The sequence below is a fragment of the Drosophila kikkawai genome, chromosome X (assembly GCF_030179895.1).
Source record: "Drosophila kikkawai strain 14028-0561.14 chromosome X, DkikHiC1v2, whole genome shotgun sequence".
In the NCBI taxonomy this organism is placed as follows: domain Eukaryota; kingdom Metazoa; phylum Arthropoda; class Insecta; order Diptera; family Drosophilidae; genus Drosophila; species Drosophila kikkawai.
Genome location: NC_091733.1, coordinates 15,657,097 through 15,675,298, shown reverse-complemented (window position 1 = coordinate 15,675,298; position 18,202 = coordinate 15,657,097). Strand labels below are relative to the sequence as shown.

Sequence of the window (18,202 nt, the reverse complement as noted above, 5' to 3'; positions counted from 1 at the left end):
TAGAACTGTAATGTCAGTTCGAAGCCACTTCGAGGCGTTATCAATGCCGGCATCTAAAATTGACAAATGCTAATAGCTACTATTAAAAGCTAAGATTATTCAGTCGGGGATGGGAGAGTCTCACTATGGATTATGATACCCTTGCAGGGTATAGAAATGATCGGGATATTACCAAAAAAATTATATCTATGCTGTTTTTAACATATTTTTTTCGGTTTTAATTTAATATACATATATATATATATATATATATATATATATAGCTGTCATAGGTACGATTGGATAATGTTGAGAAAAATGTAAAGCTATAAATATAATATGACTGTATTGATTCTAAATAATCCTATTTCAAACTGTTAAGGTATACAAACTTCGGCGTGCTAAAGTTAGTTTACTTCCTTGTTAATATATTATTTAGTATTATTTATATGAGAAAACAAAACTTTTATAAATCAATTTTATCATCAACATCTTCAAATTTTTGCGATAATCATTAATAAAGCTATGTTTTTGGTAAAAACATAAAGTGACAAGTATTTTATTTCCATATTTCTGAATTTTTAAGTTAAAATATAATCAAGGGTTGTATAAACATAATTTCCTTAAAGTAAAAACGTTTAAAATAATAACAAAAATTATAGTGGCGTAGTAAAAGAAATCTGTCTTTTAGATTTTCCCTCCAAGTTGAGCATTTTCCAAATAGTTATTAATTTAATGCCAAGTACAATGCGCATAGTATATGTAAAATCAGTATGTGTGTTTCGCCCCGATGGCGTTGCCAAGAATCCGTGGCTGCTGTGTATCTGTGGCTGTATCTGAATCTGAATCGGTGTGTTGTATCTGTATCTGGGGCCGTTGCGCAGAGTGCAAGTATCTCAGTATCTTTGCGCTTTATAGCTATTGGTTTTCGGTCGTTTCTCGTTATATTCCGTCGCTGTTGTTGGCGGCCGCTTTTCCGTTTTGAAACGAAAATGAGTACAATGGTTATTTTTAGAACTAAAATTTTCTTGATTTTTACTCGTTAACATTGCTTACGCTCCGTTTCTGTAGTTGCTGTCGGTCCCCGCCCCCGCCCCGTCCCCATGCCCATTCCCCCCCATACCATTGCCCAGTCCCATCCCCTCCTTGAGATTTCCTCGCCACCGCCAAGGCGTCACGATCGTGGTCGTAGCTGTAGCTATACTGCGTACGTCTGTATGTGCATCTGTACGTCGGTATCTGTATGCCTGTATCTGTAGCTGTATCTGAATCTGTTTTAGAATCTTTTTCTGAATCCGAATCTGTTTCTCTTTCTGGGACTGATGATCTTCAGCGTGGACTGTAGGATCGTTCCTCCCCCATTGGCAACTCGAGTAACATTAGTTTCGATAGTTTCAGCCCAGCATCATCATAACACACAGATGCAAACATGTGTGTACACTTGCAGCAAATTGTTTTTGTTGTTTCAGATACTAAAATATATCTTCGGTGGAAATAAGCAAAAGATTCTAGTGACGAAATATGTAGTTGGAAATTTTAAGGAACTTCAGTTGAAGATGGGGTCGTGGGCGCTCACAAGGTGACTTGTTGATAAAGCACACATATCAGTAATAATAAATATTTAAATGTATCTATCCCCATATTATTTACGTTTTAATTACCATTTTTCATATCCTGTCTTATAGATTTTTTCAAGTGCACTCTTGGGCCGACAGATGGACAGATGAGTGAGTGCATGTGGCGGATTTACATGGGATTGAATGCACACTACAGCACACAACAAGAGCCCCATCAGCACCAGCACCATCAGCAGAACCACCAGTGGCAACCAGATCTGTGTGCTCCTCTCAAGATCGGCGGGGGAACGTTCAACGAACGTTGTATGCCAATGACAGGGGCGACGAGAGTACATAAGATTTATAGTTGCTATTTTTAAAGCGGCGTATTAACAACCGTAGGCTAGGGACCAGACACAGGCTACCACCGCGGATACGATCCAAAAGCGATGCCATTCGTGGCAATATCTGAGCGAAAGAATGATGAAGATGAGAGGCAAATATACTTTGTTCCAATACAGAAGTTACATGTAAACTAAACTATGGAATCATCGAGGGGTTATTGAACTCAGTTTTCTTTACTGAGACCTGAAGTATTAGCTTATTGTCTTTATATAAAATTATTTATTATAATTATTTGATAGGAAAAATTGATTAAACATTTTAAAGAAAAGCGAAGGTTTGCTTGGAGAGTATATGTTTATATTTTATATCTAATAATATTAATAAAAATAAAATCTTTGTAGCTTTTTATAGAATTGACAATTAACTTTCAGATTTATTTACTATTTTTTTTTTTTATTAAAGAGATCAGTGGTTTCCCTTAAGTTCCGAATTTATACATTTAGGTATTACCTAGCTTATATTTAATTGATTTCAGGAACTGTAGAGACTTATTATTAAAAAAAAAACACACACTAATTACATACTATTAAGAAAAACTATACGATTTTCGGGATAGCTGAATGGACAGTCTTCTGGTAATGGCCAAACTTCAAAACTTCTAAGACTAAAGTATGTTATAAAACGAAATAACTTTTAATTCCATAGAGAAGACAGATAATTGTAGAATGAGTCTACCTTTAAAGCCTTACCAGAACCGTATGACTAGGTAATATCATAATTCCATACAAAATATACATATATAATATTGTATGTATATGGAAGTGTAATTGTTCCATGATTGACTAAATAGGACTATATATTATAAGAAACTTTAAAATTGGGAATAATCATTACATTTTAGTATATAAATCCTAGACTGGATACATCATTTTGTAAAAGATACAAGCCATTGATGGATATCATAATAAATTTCTTCCCATGCTTATTACTCATACGTACTGTTGTCCTCGAACAAGCACCAGTTCTTTTGATTTCCATATCAACTTCTTGGCCCTTGGGGCTACCATCCATGATATAGCCATTCTAAAGCCAAGTCCCAACAGATTCCAACAAATCCAGGATATACGCCCGCCATCTAGCGACAAATGGTGGCAAGCACACGCGCTGGCGATTATCCCGTTTGATGGCTGAGCTTTAAGCAGCTTCAAATGCGATAACGGCTTGCCAGCCATGCTTGCCAGCTTGACAGTGGAGGGGGGCAGACAGGTAACAGCTAACAGGTGCGCACACATAAGCTGCTTGTCCCGTTACACAATTCGGATAACAGCGGCGCCTCTGGGGAGCGTGTGTATTTACATATCCTTGAGAGACACTAGCACACACACACACACACATACAAACACAAAAGAAGCCGAAAAAAAACGAAAGTACAATCGCCTACGCGCACGTTGGATAGCGGAGAGAGGGGAGAGTGTGGTGGGTTGGGGTGCGTTTGCGCTCTCGCCGCTTGCACTTTCCGTTGCCTACTTTCGTGCGGAGAGAGAGAGGGCAGAGGAAAGGACGCAGACGAGGACGAGAGGGAGAGAGCAAGCGATTGGTATGCGCCGGTGTGCGTGTGACAGAGCGAGAGCGAGCAGAGCGAAATCGAAAGTTGGGAAACTTGTAGCTTTGGGGCAAAGTCAGGCGAAACTCTGTTATAGATACAGGAAACTTCCTGTCCGCGAGCCGCGGCGTTGCCAGATGGCCGCGACGCGGCCTGGCAACTTCGCCGCTTCGCTCGATAGCACGCATGTAAAATGCTGTAAGGCGAAAAGCTCTCCTGCAGAAAGGAATGGCACAAAGAAAGGCCAAAAGCGAAGCAGCAAGAAGAAGCAGCAGTAGCAGAGGCAGCAGCACCAGCAGCAGGAGCAGCACACTTTTTCGCTTCACATCGCTTCGCTCCACCGAAAAGTGATACACACGGAAAAATCGCAAGCATTCATTCACCGAATACAGAGGCGAGAAGCGCGACCGCCTGCAAGAAACGTGCCATAAAAGGCAACCGAAAAATAGTGGAGACCACTCAAAATTAACTGTGAATCGCAGAGATAACGGTGCAATTTGACTTTTTGTTTGTGTGTGTGCAACTGTAAAGGAGGAAAATACATATTAAAACCAAGCGAACGTTCTGCATTTCCATTCGTATCTGTGTGCGCAAGTGTGCGTGTGTGTTGGGGCCACGTGAAGGCGAAGGCGCGCAACAACAGCGAGCGGAGGGGAAAGAGAGGGAGCGGTAGAGGTAGAGAAAGTGACAGTGACAGTGACAGTGCTGGTAGAAAAGCGAAACCGAAAGTGAAAATTGAATACGAACAGCAACGGGTGCGGATCCTTCAACAGCCGTAATCTGTTGAATATAGAATGACGTTGCACACAAAAATCAATGTGAGGCATAAAAAAGAAACAGCAAAAGCAACAGTAACAGCAGCAACGGTAACGGTACCATCAGCAGCAGCAACAACAACGCGCTTTTCGCACAGATAAAGAGAGCGAGATAGCTCAAGCTTAAGCAGCGTAAGAAGCGGAGCAGCAGCTAACGGTACCCAAATCGCGAAGTCAGCGCAGTCAAGTGCAACAGCAGTTACAACAACAACATCGCCTGCTTTTTTGCATCATCCTTCGCTTTAATAACTGTTGAAGGCAAAGTCGGTGGGACAGAGACAGAGTCAGGACCAAACGCCGAGAAAGAGAGAGAGAGGAGGGAAAGAGGAAGTCAAAACGAGCGGAAGAGGAAGCAGATAAACGAAATGAAGCCATCGGATTTGTTGTTGGTCCTGGAGAAGGTGAGTGAGCAAGAATTAAAAATAAAGAAGACTTTAGGAAGCGAATCAACAGCGGAATCAGTCCGAAAGGTGTATTTTTATTATTATTTCTTCACTGAAGCTGACACAGAGTTTTGGTCACTGCTAAAATTGGAGACCTCACACACACGCACACAAAATCGAGTGCGTGTGCGTGCGTTTATGTGTATTTGTGACTGTGCGTGTGTGTGTGAATGAAGCTTTGTTGTAATGGTATGCCGTAAAAAGGTCATTATGATACCGAACGCCGACGCAGACACACACATACACACACAGTCAGGCGTATTGTGTGTGTGAACTTATGCAAATCCATTTGGCAGAGGAGCTGCTCACCCACACAATTGCGCACCCACACTCACACACACACACACACACAGAGGCGAAAGAGCATAGACGTGGCAAGTACGACACAACAACAGCCACAGCGGTTACAGTAACTCAGAGTGAGCTCCAATGCCGAAGCGTAAAAACAACAACAAGAGTGAGGCAGCCACACACAAGTAAAGATTGGGAGAGTGCGCGAAAGGGATGGCACAAACCCACAAGCACGCAGACAAGCGCACACACATTTTTTGGCTTTCCGTTATCTTTATTGCCACTTCTGTTGCGCTGGCCCTTTACAGCCGCAGCTGTAATTGGAGCCGCCGCTCGTCCCTAGACCAAATCCCCAGTTCCTACACCCGCTTCACCCTCTACACCCGCTACATCTTTCTCATCCCCCAATACCGCTGTCCAGTTTATCCCGCCGGGGGCGTGAGATACGAGGAGGGGGAGGGGATGGCTCTATAAATAAAGCATCTGTTTTGGGGCCGGATTAGGTGCAAGAGAGACGGGGCGAGGCGTAACGTAACGTAACAGAGCTTTGTTATGACAATATCACTCATACGCAGCGTATGACAGCAAGACCAGCTTAGCCAGCCGAAAAGTATGCTACACCAAAGTATGCCACACCAAAGTATGCCACACAAGGAGAAAAAACAGAGCGGCAGTCAATATATCCTTTATTACCAACATATAAAAATAGTAAATAGATTAAACAATCAATTCATTATTAACAAGTAACGATTTTTAAATAATTCCCTTTTAGTTTTGTTTTTATTATCCTTACTTACACATCCATTTTTTTACCTTGAAAAAAATTAATCCTTAAAAAAAATTAACACATTAAGGACTTGAAATATTTAATTGCATACTTTCGGACCGCCTTTTTAAATTGATTTTAAAACACTTTGCTTTCTCATATTTTTGTTTTCGCTAACAGATCAGGCAATATTTTTATTTGTGCAGATGCCTCACTTTCTCTCCATTAAGGAGTTGCCTTCCACTTGTGGATGCCTCCTTTGTCGTGGCCTGGCCACAAGCCATGCCGGAGAACCGCGCGTTTATCCTTTGCTAGCGCGTCCAGATCCTTCCAGGGCGTGGGGTGACCTTTTGTGTGGCTGCCACTGCAGCTCACTGCGGCTCATCCCTTGACTCTGGCAAGCCATTAATAACGCCAACTCGCTAAAAAAATATATATACGTATGTATATAAGGGCCATCGGGAACAGGACCTGCTGGGGGTCGAAGCTAAAGATACCCAAGCAGAGTGTTTTTAAGGTTTGGAGGAATGCTTATATTGGTTTATATGCAAATTTACCTAAGAATATTATATTTAATTAGTTAACAAATGCATTTAAATCCATTTAAAAAAGTTAAAAATTAAGCAATACCATAACTGCACAAATTTTTTAGTCCGGATAAAATTTCAATGGCTTTTAAAGCCACAGCCTGTTGATGACATTTAAAGTTCGCTAAAACATGATACTTGGCTGAAAACAAAATAGCTACTTGACATATTCTAGTTTTCGGAACTTGTTCAACTTATGCTAAAGTGTCTTCCATTGACATTTAATTTTTGGTGTAAATACCTATTATGCTAATAAAATAATTACCTCCTTCTACCTCTTCAATTATCTTTAGCAAATAGAGGAGTAGCAGAATATATAAAATATAGGTTCTAATGCAGTTTGTATGAGTACTTATTTAATATCGCAAGGACCTGCTGCTAACTTATCATGCCCCAGCTCCGGGAGAGCCTTGAAAGGGGAAAAAATAAATGGGGACGACAAATGTCGCCGCAGCATGCAACTTGTTGGAATACAAAGGGTTCGAGGACGGGGGCTCCAAGAGAAGCGGGTCGAAGGTTAATGGCTATGATTCCTAGTAAATGGCAAATAGGATGTGCCGCAGAGGATCCGGTGGAGGGCTCCAGTTGCTTTGATTGCGTCAAGGCCTGCCCGTTGCCTGTCCCGGAACTAAACCAAGTTGCCCACTATAGAGACATGGAAATGGAGGAGGGACATCTGCGGTTGACTGTCTGCCCGCTGACATGGCATTTTGCTGGGAAGCTGGGAACCAAATGAAGTTGGCCACTGCGGCTGACATCAAAGCGGGTCAGGCTCTGCCGGAAGTGCAAGCGATGAGGTCCCTTGGGCAGAAAAAAGAAAAACAGGAGTCAGTAGTAAAAAGAATCTTCTGGAGTTCCAATCGGAGATATAATCGCTTCCTAAGCAATGGTGATTTTTACTTAAGAAAGATATTTAAATAATTATTTAAATATAAATATTTATAAAGGATATTTGAATATAAATTTTAATAAAATAGGGCTGTGAATTTGAAATTAATTAGAATTGAGTAACAGTGCTTAAAACTGTTATTATAAGACATACTTTGGTTTTTTTTAGGGCTCCTTGTTTCGAAATTTTTAATATTTTTAAGACATGTTTCTTGTAAGATTTAGAAAAGAGAACCTAATAGATTTGGCAACCAAAAGGAAACACACTCCATTTAGCACCAAGTTGAGTTTCAACTTAAAATAATTCAAAGCACGTTCCTTGTGCCAGACGATGGCAATTGGAGATTCTTGGAAACAAGTATTTAAAGGAGGAATTCTCATTAATTCCCGAAGCATGTGTGTCCTTTGAAAATAACAAAGCGTGATGGAAGGTCTTTCAATTAAAATTGAATTATTGACATTAACCATTTTCGAACAAAAGTAATTTGGTTATCAATTTTTTATTTTCCCTTGGAATTAAGATTCAATTTGATGTAGAAAAGCGTTTACTCTCATTTTACCCATTTTACAGGATAGTAATATTTAAAGCCTAAGACTAAATCTTTGAATATCTGCCATACTAAGTAAAGGCTCCTTGCCCTCTATCTCGACATTTACAATTTAACAATAATCCACTAAGGGAAAGTAGAACTCAACAGCCTGCAAGGGCAGGCAGGACTTGTTGCAAAATATCGATTGGCAAAGTCCTTGCTCTGTGCTGTCCTTTGCCATCAGTTATCACTGGAGAGCACTCGCCTCTATTTGGGTGATTTGGGTGGCAAGGAAGTGTGCCAGGACACTCATCTTTCAGTGGCAGCTGGTCGAACGTGCGTCCTCGTTGAATTAATTGCTTGCTCGCTCCGATTGCAGGTCAAGTTCAGGGTGCCCCTGCCGCCGGGAGTCAGCTCGACGACGCTTCTGCCGAAGCTCATCCGCACCAAGGACGTGAAGCAGCTGCAGGACGGCAACGCACAGCCACAGAAGCCCAAGCTAACGGTGAGTCTTGGATTTTTTAACTCTGGATTTTGGATTTTCTTCATGTATATTTTTATAATCCACAGAAATGTCTGAACACGCTGGACCTGACCTCGCTGGGCATTGGCTCCTGCTGCGGCACGGGCATGTACCTGGTGGCCGGCATGGTGGCCCAGAAGATAGCCGGACCCGGTGTGATTATTAGTTTTATTATAGCCGCCATAGCGAGTATATTCTCAGGTAAGAGAGAAGATGGGAGGACGTGGCTCTCGACAGGCTAATTGGACTGATTTGGAACCAAGAGGATGCTGGGATTAATTGGGGATTTGTACAATATGGAAAGGAATGTAAAATAAAAAATAGAAATTGGTATTGAAAGCAGCAGAACACAGTCCAGTTATCCTGTTATCCTTTCATTCTATATCAAGCCGAGTTGATCCTCTTCCTGCATCTTATCCTTATCAATTCTGGTGTCTTCCTGTAGGCGCCTGCTATGCGGAGTTTGGCGTTCGTGTGCCGCACACATCCGGCTCGGCCTATATGTATTCATATGTGGCGGTTGGAGAATTTGTAGCTTTTATAATTGGTTGGAACATGATATTGGAATATCTAATAGGTGAGTACAAATAGCTCTCCATGCTAAACTTTAACTGATGTTTGTCAATGAATCCAGGAACAAGTGCCTGTGCCTGTGCGTTAAGTTCTAGTTTCGATTCCCTGACTGGCAATACCATAGCGCGTACGATAAGCGAGTCCATTGGCACGATATTCGGTGAGCGCTACTCTAGATCCAAAAAATTTATGTACTATATCGTACTATATTCTGTATACACCCTAGGCAAACCGCCGGACTTTATTGCCTTTGGTATTACACTGCTGATGACTTGCGTTTTGGCGATGGGCGCCAGCAAGTCGGTCATTTTCAATCACTCCCTTAATGCCATCAACCTGGCCACGTGGGTGTTCGTGATGGCCGCTGGGCTCTTCTATGTGGACACCAAGACGTGGTCGGAGCACCAGGGTTTTCTGCCCTATGGCTGGAGTGGCGTAAGTAGAAGATTTAAGATTTTAAACTATTTATCATTTTAATGCTCAAAATAAAACAGGTATTTTCTGGTGCCGCCACCTGTTTCTATGCATTTATCGGTTTCGATATCATTGCGACAACCGGTGAGGAGGCGCACAATCCGCAAAAGAGCATTCCCAAGGCGATTGTTGGTTCTCTGGTCGTAGTGCTAATTGCCTACGTCAGCGTTAGTCTAGTCCTTACTTTAGTGGGTGAGTGTTGTCTCTTAACCTTTAAAAGGAGTTATCTTCTCAAATTAAATGTGTTTTTCAGTTCCCTATGATCACATCAATACGGGAGCAGCACTGGTGCAGATGTGGTCGTATGTGAATGCTCCCAAGTGCCGTGCTGTGGTAGCCATTGGCGCCACTGCCGGCCTCTCGGTGGCTATGTTCGGCTCAATGTTCCCCATGCCGCGCGTCATCTACGCCATGGCCCAGGACGGTCTGATCTTCAGGTGAGCTCTTCTTACCAAGGTTGTCCAAGGATCTCGCTGAATTCCGTTTCATTCCAGGCAACTGTCACAGCTGTGGCAGCGCACCAATGTGCCCGGCTTGGCAACGATCGGCAGCGGAGTGGCCGCCGCTCTGGTCGCTCTTACCGTGCGCCTGGAGATCCTCGTCGAGATGATGTCCATTGGCACTCTGCTGGCCTATACGCTGGTATCCACCTGTGTGTTGGTTCTGCGCTATCAGCCGCACAGCACCTCGCTGGTGGAGCTGCTGCCAGCCCAGCTGCGCACTCCGGTGGCGCCTGGTACAGCCAGTGATTCCCGCGCCCATGTCACACCCGCCGAGGTGCTGGAGGTGCCCGGGAAGCTGACCATCAAGCGCGTGACACGTGGCATGTCCGACTCAGACGACTCCTTCATCGATGACAGCCCAGAGGGCTTCCTAGGTGGACGCGATGATCAGTTTCTGGTCTCCGATCGATCCGAGAATAAGTTCTATGGCAGTGTGCATGGAGCACCGACTGGACCCACCGGCCAGGCGACAGCCTTCGATGCCATGGGCCTGAACTTTGTTACCCGGAAGATTCATGACTATGCGTACCTGTGCCCCGGCTTTTTCCCCTGGATAAATCCCGGTCAGGCCACCACCGAAAGTGGTACGTTCGATGGGGTTCTCTCTTCTAAAAAGATTAGGTTTTCGCTGGATGAAAAAAGTCCTTTTCATGCTTTTGAACATTTGGAAAATAATCGAATTTTTCAATGTTTTTGTAAGCAAACAGTGATTTTAAATTGATTAACAATGGACTTTCTTTAACCAGTCGAAAGAGGGAAAAGGACTTTGCCTTTGCAGTTAGCCCCTAAGCCTCCCGACGACCAGCTGACCAAATTACCATTGAAATTGACTCTTTGCCTTTGCTTTTTTAACCCGTAACATACGACACCACCGATACACCAATCCATCCACCAATGGACCGCCGGCAGGCATGTACGTCACCAAGCTAGTGGGCATCATGTTCGGTCTCATATTCTTCCTGGACCTGTTCGCGGCCATTGGGTGGTCCGGTGGCCTCGCCGCATTCATTTATTTCATTTTGTTTATCGGCATATTTGTGATACTATTGATTATATCGAGGCAGCCGCAAAATAGGTAATACTCTCTACCTAAATGTCCTTTATTTGGCTGTCCCAAGGCTAATCCTCTCCCTCTCCTCCACACAGATATGCGCTGGCTTTCCTTACGCCCGGACTACCGTTCATCCCGGCCATTGCCATTACGGTGAACATCTATCTGATATTCAAGCTGAGCATCCTTACGCTCGTCCGCTTTACCGTCTGGATGTCGCTGGGTTTCGTCATGTATTTCTACTACGGCATCACGCACAGCAGCCTGGAGCAGGCCAGCGATGATCTGGAATTGCATGTGGACAAGGATTATGTGAGTATTCCATTTCCCTATAATCCAATAGCTAATCTCACTCCTTCGCAGAGCAAAAACGTCGAGGAGAAGGCCGTGTGGGATCAACAGTCGTATAACCAGACCCATGAGCCCGTCTGGGCCAGCAAGGAAGTGAAGCAGCCTTCGAGTAAGTGCAGCAGTGCTTTGGAGGAATTCAACAAAATTCCTTTTTTTAATTATCGTTTCCCTCAGAGCAACGCTATAACTATGGAAAATCATCGACGGCTTCATCGTCGGCACAGGGCACCTCTAGGGGAGGCACCGAAAGCGGAAGCAGTGCGGCGACAAAGGCGCCGGGCAGAAACAGTGCTGGCCCCACACGACCCGTGCCGCCGCCACCGCCCACTGGCGTTGGCCAGACAAAGGGTCCGCCGATGGAGCGCCAATATACCGGCCAGTTCAGCATGTTTGTGGACGAGGGTCAGTTCCCGACGTGGGAGGACTAAGCTGTTGTTGCCACCAGAAACTACCAACACGGAGTCCCAGTATGTTACAATTCCCAGTCCCAACCACGATCCTCATTCCCGTAAGAAAAGCAGCGTTAGCCCAAACCAAGCTCGATCTCGATGGCAGTCGATGGAGAAGGACCTCTCTATCTCCTCTGCCGGGTGCTGCTCACTCACTTGTAAATACGATTAGAGATGTTAAGTTTAACGATATATGGCCAGGTGTGTCGCTACCGAGAGGCAGAAGCAGAAGCTACAGCATTCCCCATTTACAAGGCTTGATTAAGAGCCAAGAGGGGCGACGGCGGAGTCACTGTTCACCGTTCACTGTTCACCGTGCACTGTGCTCCGTGAGTCGCGAGCTCACCATTATACACCATATCATATACCATTTACAATATATATATATATATACATAATATATATTGATTATACAAACAAATATATATATACATATATAGCGAAAAGGGTTATTAGTTCAGCAAAGAGTTACAGTGCAAAGTTATCGAATTCCATTTACCCGAAAACCTTGCGATTAGCAATAAGCGAGAGAATCGAGAAAGCAAAACCAACAGATATCCGATAGCCAATAAACGATTGTGCTCAAGACCGATTGACCATCGTTTTGGGTGACGTTTGTCAATCGGCATTTAGCACAAGACCCAGGATACCCGCCCCAAGTAATACCAGTAATACATATGTATGCATATTTTGTGAACTTGTTCAGCACGGAGAGGAGCATATGACGTCCTCGTGCATATATCCATCCGTGGCGGTGCGTTTGGGGACTGGCAACTTCGTGCACAACTGTACATTCTAGGCACCAACACAACAGCAGCTGCAGTGCCCCACACTCACCGCCACGCAGGCAGTATAGTTGATACCCTGGGTTTTTGGAGAGATCAGGGCCGCAGGGAAAGATCAGGAGTACGGCCTACGGACTACCCACACTATGAGATCTAAAAGAAACACGTACCTTATGTATTTATGATTCTATTGTTGTTTACATATATATTTACGCTATGCATTTTATACGGCGCTGGGTGGTACTGTCAACCGTCCCAAGCCCCCCGTCGTCGTCTCACTCGATCTATCTCAAAATGTTATTTGTTTTAATTTTTTGTATCCTAGAGGCTCGCTCGCGCTAAGCTAAAACTCATTTTTAAGCGGCATTTCGCATTCGTTGTAATACAATAATTCATTTTACTTATCGAATACCAAGGCAAAACCAAAATTATATGAATATGCATATATATTTATGAGAATTACCATATAAACAAATACCAAAGGAATACCAAATATTTACTTATCGAAGCTATTCAAACTTAAACCAAGAATATAAACGATGGCAAGCATAAAACTACAAATATGTATAAACACGAGGATAACTTAAACAAAAATCAAATAATGATGATGATGATGATGAAAGCAAAAACAAAAACTAAAACAAAAAAAATAACATTTACATTTACGTACGAGCATACTTTTTTCCACTTTATATACTATGTACAAGCAAACCATGCGTAACTAACTATTTTTAACTAAATTACACACAAGTATATGGCAAAGTTAAAGCAAAATCAACAAATTTTTAAGAATAATAATACTTCTGATCATTTATTCGAATTTGTATTCCACGACTCTGTACATACACAAAATCCCCACACAAACACAACACGAACACAAGCCAGAACTCAATGACCTAGGGTTAGTTCTCGACTCGATCTAGCCCCGCAACAGCGCAAAACAACTATTTATATACGAACCTACCGTCTAAGACATTCGATTTATAGCTTAATTTCGACTGATTTCGTTCGATTACACTCCCCTCCATTCCATATTTAATCTCCAGTTCAATCCGTTAATCCATTCAATTTCGAGTGCCAAATCAATATGCACGACGCACTCCCTAAACCAGTAGGTAGCAGCAATCGAACAACTGAATACAGATATCGAACTATGTATGCAGTTAATCACGCACTCACTTCAAATTCCTGGTTTCTCTGGACCAACTACTTAAGCTATAGTCCTGCACTATGAACTACATGCATATATGTATTCAAGCCACACTTTAGTTAAACGAAATATCGAATTGTCAAAACCTAAAGCGATGAATTGGTTCGATAACACGATTTGTACATACACCAGAGGCATACAGGCAGAGAAACAGTGCGTATGTATATTTTTATGAACGCTACACGACAAAGAATCAACTATAAAGAAACGATACTCAGAAGCAGAAGCATCAACTAAAGAATAACATATCCTACCACACAGCTTAAAGTTGAGACCTCTATCTAATGGAACCTGTCGAGCCCACATTCCTCCGATAGTTTCGATAGCCGACCGCCATTTACCACCGACCAAGACAGTCCCATAACGAGCTAGAGTCGATATTTTTTTCCTTTACACAGTTGGGTCAAACCTTTTAGTTGAACTGAAGAATTTACGCGGACTAAGGTGTATGTTAGCGGCAACTGTCTGCCGGGTGTGCGCTCGGAAGAGGTCCCTCCCGATATGGTACATATTTATGTAACAACAGATACGGCTCAGTACAGGCAATCCAGCAACTGCGGGCTAAAACAGCTTGCTCTTCCACCTTTCGGCTATTTCGGTACCACCAAGTTAAGATAACTGTTATGGGAATATGATAGATTTAATAGATTTTCTACAGTTCCAATTTGAAGCGAATAGAATGAAACAAATCAAGTAAACTTAACAATATATCGATAAATGTGAAGGGAAAAACAAAAAGCTTCCGTTGACAAACGTATGCATTTTACTATAACCTATGGTTTACTTTATTAATCCTTCGAACGGAGAAATAAGAACAACAAAAAACTAAACACTTGAGAAAAAGAAACAAAGAACAAAAAAACACAGGGAACACTTACTCTTACTCTACTGTCTGTGTATGCTCACTGTAATTGTAACTGCAAGAGTGACAGTAACTTTAACAGTAACTGTAAAATTTGCTTTAAGAGTAACTTTAATAGTAACTGTGGCAGTAACTGTAACTTTAACTGACAACTGTTGGCAGGCTGAGAATAAGAATCAGAAAAGGAACAGCACACCGAAACCGGAAGTGACGGAACAGGAAGGACGCACATAAACACGCATAGACAAGCACACATGCCGAAACACAAGTATTTGATGACAATTCTAAAACCGAAAGCAACGCCAACCGATATTTACCAAAGAGCCAAGCCTAATTATGACAAACAACTATAAATAATCCACATTTGATTGTTTGATTGATTGGAAAATGCATTAGACGATTGTTTCTTTGATTGATTTACCAGCTGAATATAACGTACCTAAGTTTTTGTTTATTTCATAAGACTGAATTACTGGAATATGATTTATTTTAAACGTGTATATAATTAAGGTCTAATAGCAAACTTTACAACTTTTACTAATGAAGCATCAAAATTTTTGAAATTATTCTGTACTAATTTATCTAAACGAAAATCTAAGAAAAATTCAAAAAAAAAAAAGGGAGAAGAAATCGACGAGAAAAAGTGATGAAGGATGACGGAGTCGAGAGCGAATGAAGTTAATATACAACTTTTAACGTATGCGGGAAAGTCCCGATATGATGATACATATATATATTTCAATGGATCGATAACAAACAACAAAACCAACATCAACTAACAAAAGTGAAATGAAAATGATGTTAAAATATAAGAAAAACCAAACATTTTTTAATTCAAAATACTACTCTTGATTTGTTTTATGTGTTAATAACTTATTAAATGATATTTCTTGAGAATATTAAAAAAATAAAAATTGTTAGGATATTCAAACTTGGTTCTTTTAATGGGCAAAACAATAAGGCCGGGCGCACACTGCCGGCTGAAAGCGGAGCTGAGCTGAGAAATTTGCACTGAAATTATCAGCTCAGCTCTCAGCTCCGCTTTCCGCTACCAGTGTGCGCGTGGCCTAACGGTCAATAGTGGAGCAGGAATTTTCAAACTATGTTAGCGGAAACGGAGACATGTATATCGATAACGTTTTTTATGTGGCCAGGTAATCGCAAGTGTTGTAAAATGAAAAACATGGATGTATCGATACATCGCCGATGTTTTTTCCAGCTCTAATTCAGCTATTTTTATGCTAGCTTTATAAGTTTTCCATTTTCATATATTATCTAGCCTGAAGCAAGCTAAACTGACAGCACTGCTATCAGTGTTGCCAACTCTTTAGGGCTTGAAAAAGCTAAACCCAACTTCGAAAAAAGCTAGAAATAGCACATTCAAACACGTTCGTCGAACACATCTCTCTCGGTTCGGTTGCAACGGTCTCTTTGTTGACAAACAGGTTCGCTCTCGAACATTTTACATTCTACACGAGAATTCGACCCCAAGCATGTAAAACTTTATTTTGACATTTTACTTTGAAGTTCAGAGTGACCAGGGAGAAAATACCAAATATCGAGATTTCGGTATTTTGATATACTACATTTTTACACTCTACACGAGAATTCTACCAAAACGAGAATTCGACCCCAAGCGTGTAAAACTGTGTTTTGACATTTTACTTTGAAGTTCAGAGTGACCAGGGAGAAAATACCAAATATCGAGATTTCGGTATTTTGATATACTTACATTTTTACACTCTACACGAGAATTCTACCCCAAAACGAGAATTCGACCCCAAAAACGAGAATTCGACCCCAAGCGTGTAAAACTTTGTTTTGACATTTTACTTTGAAGTTCAGAGTGACCAAGGGGAAAATATCAAACAAAAATATGGCGATTTCGATATTTGGGCAAAAAGTATCGTTATATTAGGTTTTGAAAAACGCCAGATATAGTGAATTGGCAACACTGACTGCTATAAATACAAGTGCAAGCCATTCGGAAAAAAATTGTGCATAATTAAACATCCGCACTGTTCGCCGGGAAAAAGGAAAATTGGAAAACGGAAATTAGGAAAATCAGATTTCCCGCTTCCCGGTGTTTTCCATATTTTTTTGGGCCACTCGACATTGAAAGAAGTGAGATTCGACGGGAGAAAAGCTCATGTCCTCGAATTCGTCCTCGGACGCCGTAGCGGTGGCCAAGGCCGTGGCCAGCTGCAGGCTGGTGAAGCAGCAGCGCCGTCGCCTGGCGGCCTTCGACTTTGACCACACAATTGTGTCGCAGAATACCGATACGGTGGTGCGCGACCTGCTGCCCACGGAGGTGACCAGTGCCCGCGCCCACGAGCTGGTGGAGAACGACTGCTGGACGGAGTACATGGGCGAGGTGTTTCGTTTGCTGCACGAGCAACAAGTGCCAGAGGCGCGCATTCGCGACACCATCCGCGGCATCCCCGAGGTGCCAGGATTCGTGCGGCTGATCAAGCACCTGGCCAAGCGGATGCAGTTCGACCTAATCATCATCAGCGACTCGAATAGTGTGTTTATCGAGGAGTGGCTGCGGGCCCACAACCTGGCCGACTGCTTCCTGGCTGTCTTTACCAATCCGGCCGAGTTTGATGCCACCGGGCGGCTGGTGGTCCGTGCCCATCACCAACAGTCGGACTGCAAGCTGAGCGCCAGTAACTTGTGCAAGGGCCGTGTCCTGGAGCACTTTGTCATCGAGCAGGACCTGCGGCGCAGCATTCGCTACGACCATGTCTTCTATGTGGGTGACGGCAACAACGACATCTGCCCGGTGCTCCGGCAGCGGGCCTGTGACTTTGCCTGCGCCCGCAGTGGCTTCGCCATGGAGAAGCATTTGCTGCGCAACCGCAGCAAATTGAAGCTGCGCGCCCAGCTGCTGGTGTGGAAGAGTGGCTTCGACCTGATGGACCAGATGCTGGCCTTGCCGCAGCTCCAGACCCCGGCTCCAAATCTCAGCCCGAACCCGAACTTGGGTGCCGCCGGCGACGGCAATGGGCCGGAGGATGGCCAGCAGGCCGAGATGGCTCGACGGGCATCGGCAGCCGCTACCGCCGGGCAGGCCAAGTCGCCGAATTAAGCTGCAAATGGATACCCGTCCCCCGCCCGCGGACTCTCTGGTCTCTCTGGTCCGTAGTTAGCTCTCTCCCCTCCCCGGGTGTGAAGAAGACCCACAGCAGTACTGTCTACTGCCTACTGTCCACTGTCCTCATCGCATCGCATCCACTGCACCATCGTTCCCCAAGTCGTGTATGCTAAGATCGTGTTTTGATAGGCAACCTACAGGTTTGGTACAGTACCTTTTTGGAGTCTGCTCAGTGATGTCTAGTGCAAGGAGTCAATTTCGGCTGCGCTGTTAGTGTTTACAAGTTAATTCCATGCGTGTATATTGTAATTGTAATTGTAATTGTTGTAATTATTGCAAGCTGTATAAGTGTCCATATTATATGCATTTTGAACGTGTGTTGCCGTTACCGCAGCTCTTGCCTCTCTTTTCCTTTGACTGCCGCCGCCCACATAGAGCGAGATGGCCTGCATGTGTGGGTGGGTGGGTGGTAGCGAGTGCGATTTGGTGCATCCCCCGGAATAATGCTCACTGCGTTCTCC

At 43.2% G+C, this 18,202-nt stretch overlaps 2 protein-coding genes across 2 annotated transcripts; both read left to right on the top strand.

The window, feature by feature from the left end:
* Positions 1–3,610: 3,610 nt before the first annotated feature.
* LOC108080177 (solute carrier family 7 member 14) lies at positions 3,611–15,408 on the top strand. The gene is made up of 13 exons (XM_017174824.3): positions 3,611–4,699; positions 8,183–8,308; positions 8,374–8,527; positions 8,772–8,903; positions 8,961–9,059; positions 9,126–9,334; positions 9,394–9,565; positions 9,627–9,810; positions 9,868–10,460; positions 10,786–10,951; positions 11,023–11,239; positions 11,291–11,387; positions 11,453–15,408. The coding sequence occupies exons 1-13, from the start codon at positions 4,664–4,666 to the stop codon at positions 11,704–11,706; spliced, it is 2,439 nt and encodes an 812-aa protein (XP_017030313.1). The 5' UTR covers positions 3,611–4,663; the 3' UTR covers positions 11,707–15,408.
* Positions 15,409–16,355: 947 nt separating this feature from the next.
* On the top strand, positions 16,356–18,074 carry LOC108080013 (pyridoxal phosphate phosphatase PHOSPHO2). The gene has a single exon (XM_017174579.2). It carries the CDS (start codon positions 16,734–16,736, stop codon positions 17,673–17,675), a length of 942 nt encoding a protein of 313 aa, XP_017030068.1. The 5' UTR covers positions 16,356–16,733; the 3' UTR covers positions 17,676–18,074.
* The last annotated feature ends 128 nt before the right edge of the window (positions 18,075–18,202 follow it).

Coding starts and splice junctions, on each gene's coding strand:
- LOC108080013 (XM_017174579.2), top strand. CDS start 16,734: ATGTCCTCGAATTCGTCCTCGGACGCCGTAGCGGTGGCCAAGGCCGTG.
- LOC108080177 (XM_017174824.3), top strand. CDS start 4,664: ATGAAGCCATCGGATTTGTTGTTGGTCCTGGAGAAG. Junction 9,060..9,125: donor GTCCATTGGCACGATATTCG/GTGAGCGCTACT, acceptor TATACACCCTAG/GCAAACCGCCGGACTTTATT. Junction 9,335..9,393: donor TGCCCTATGGCTGGAGTGGC/GTAAGTAGAAGA, acceptor AAAATAAAACAG/GTATTTTCTGGTGCCGCCAC.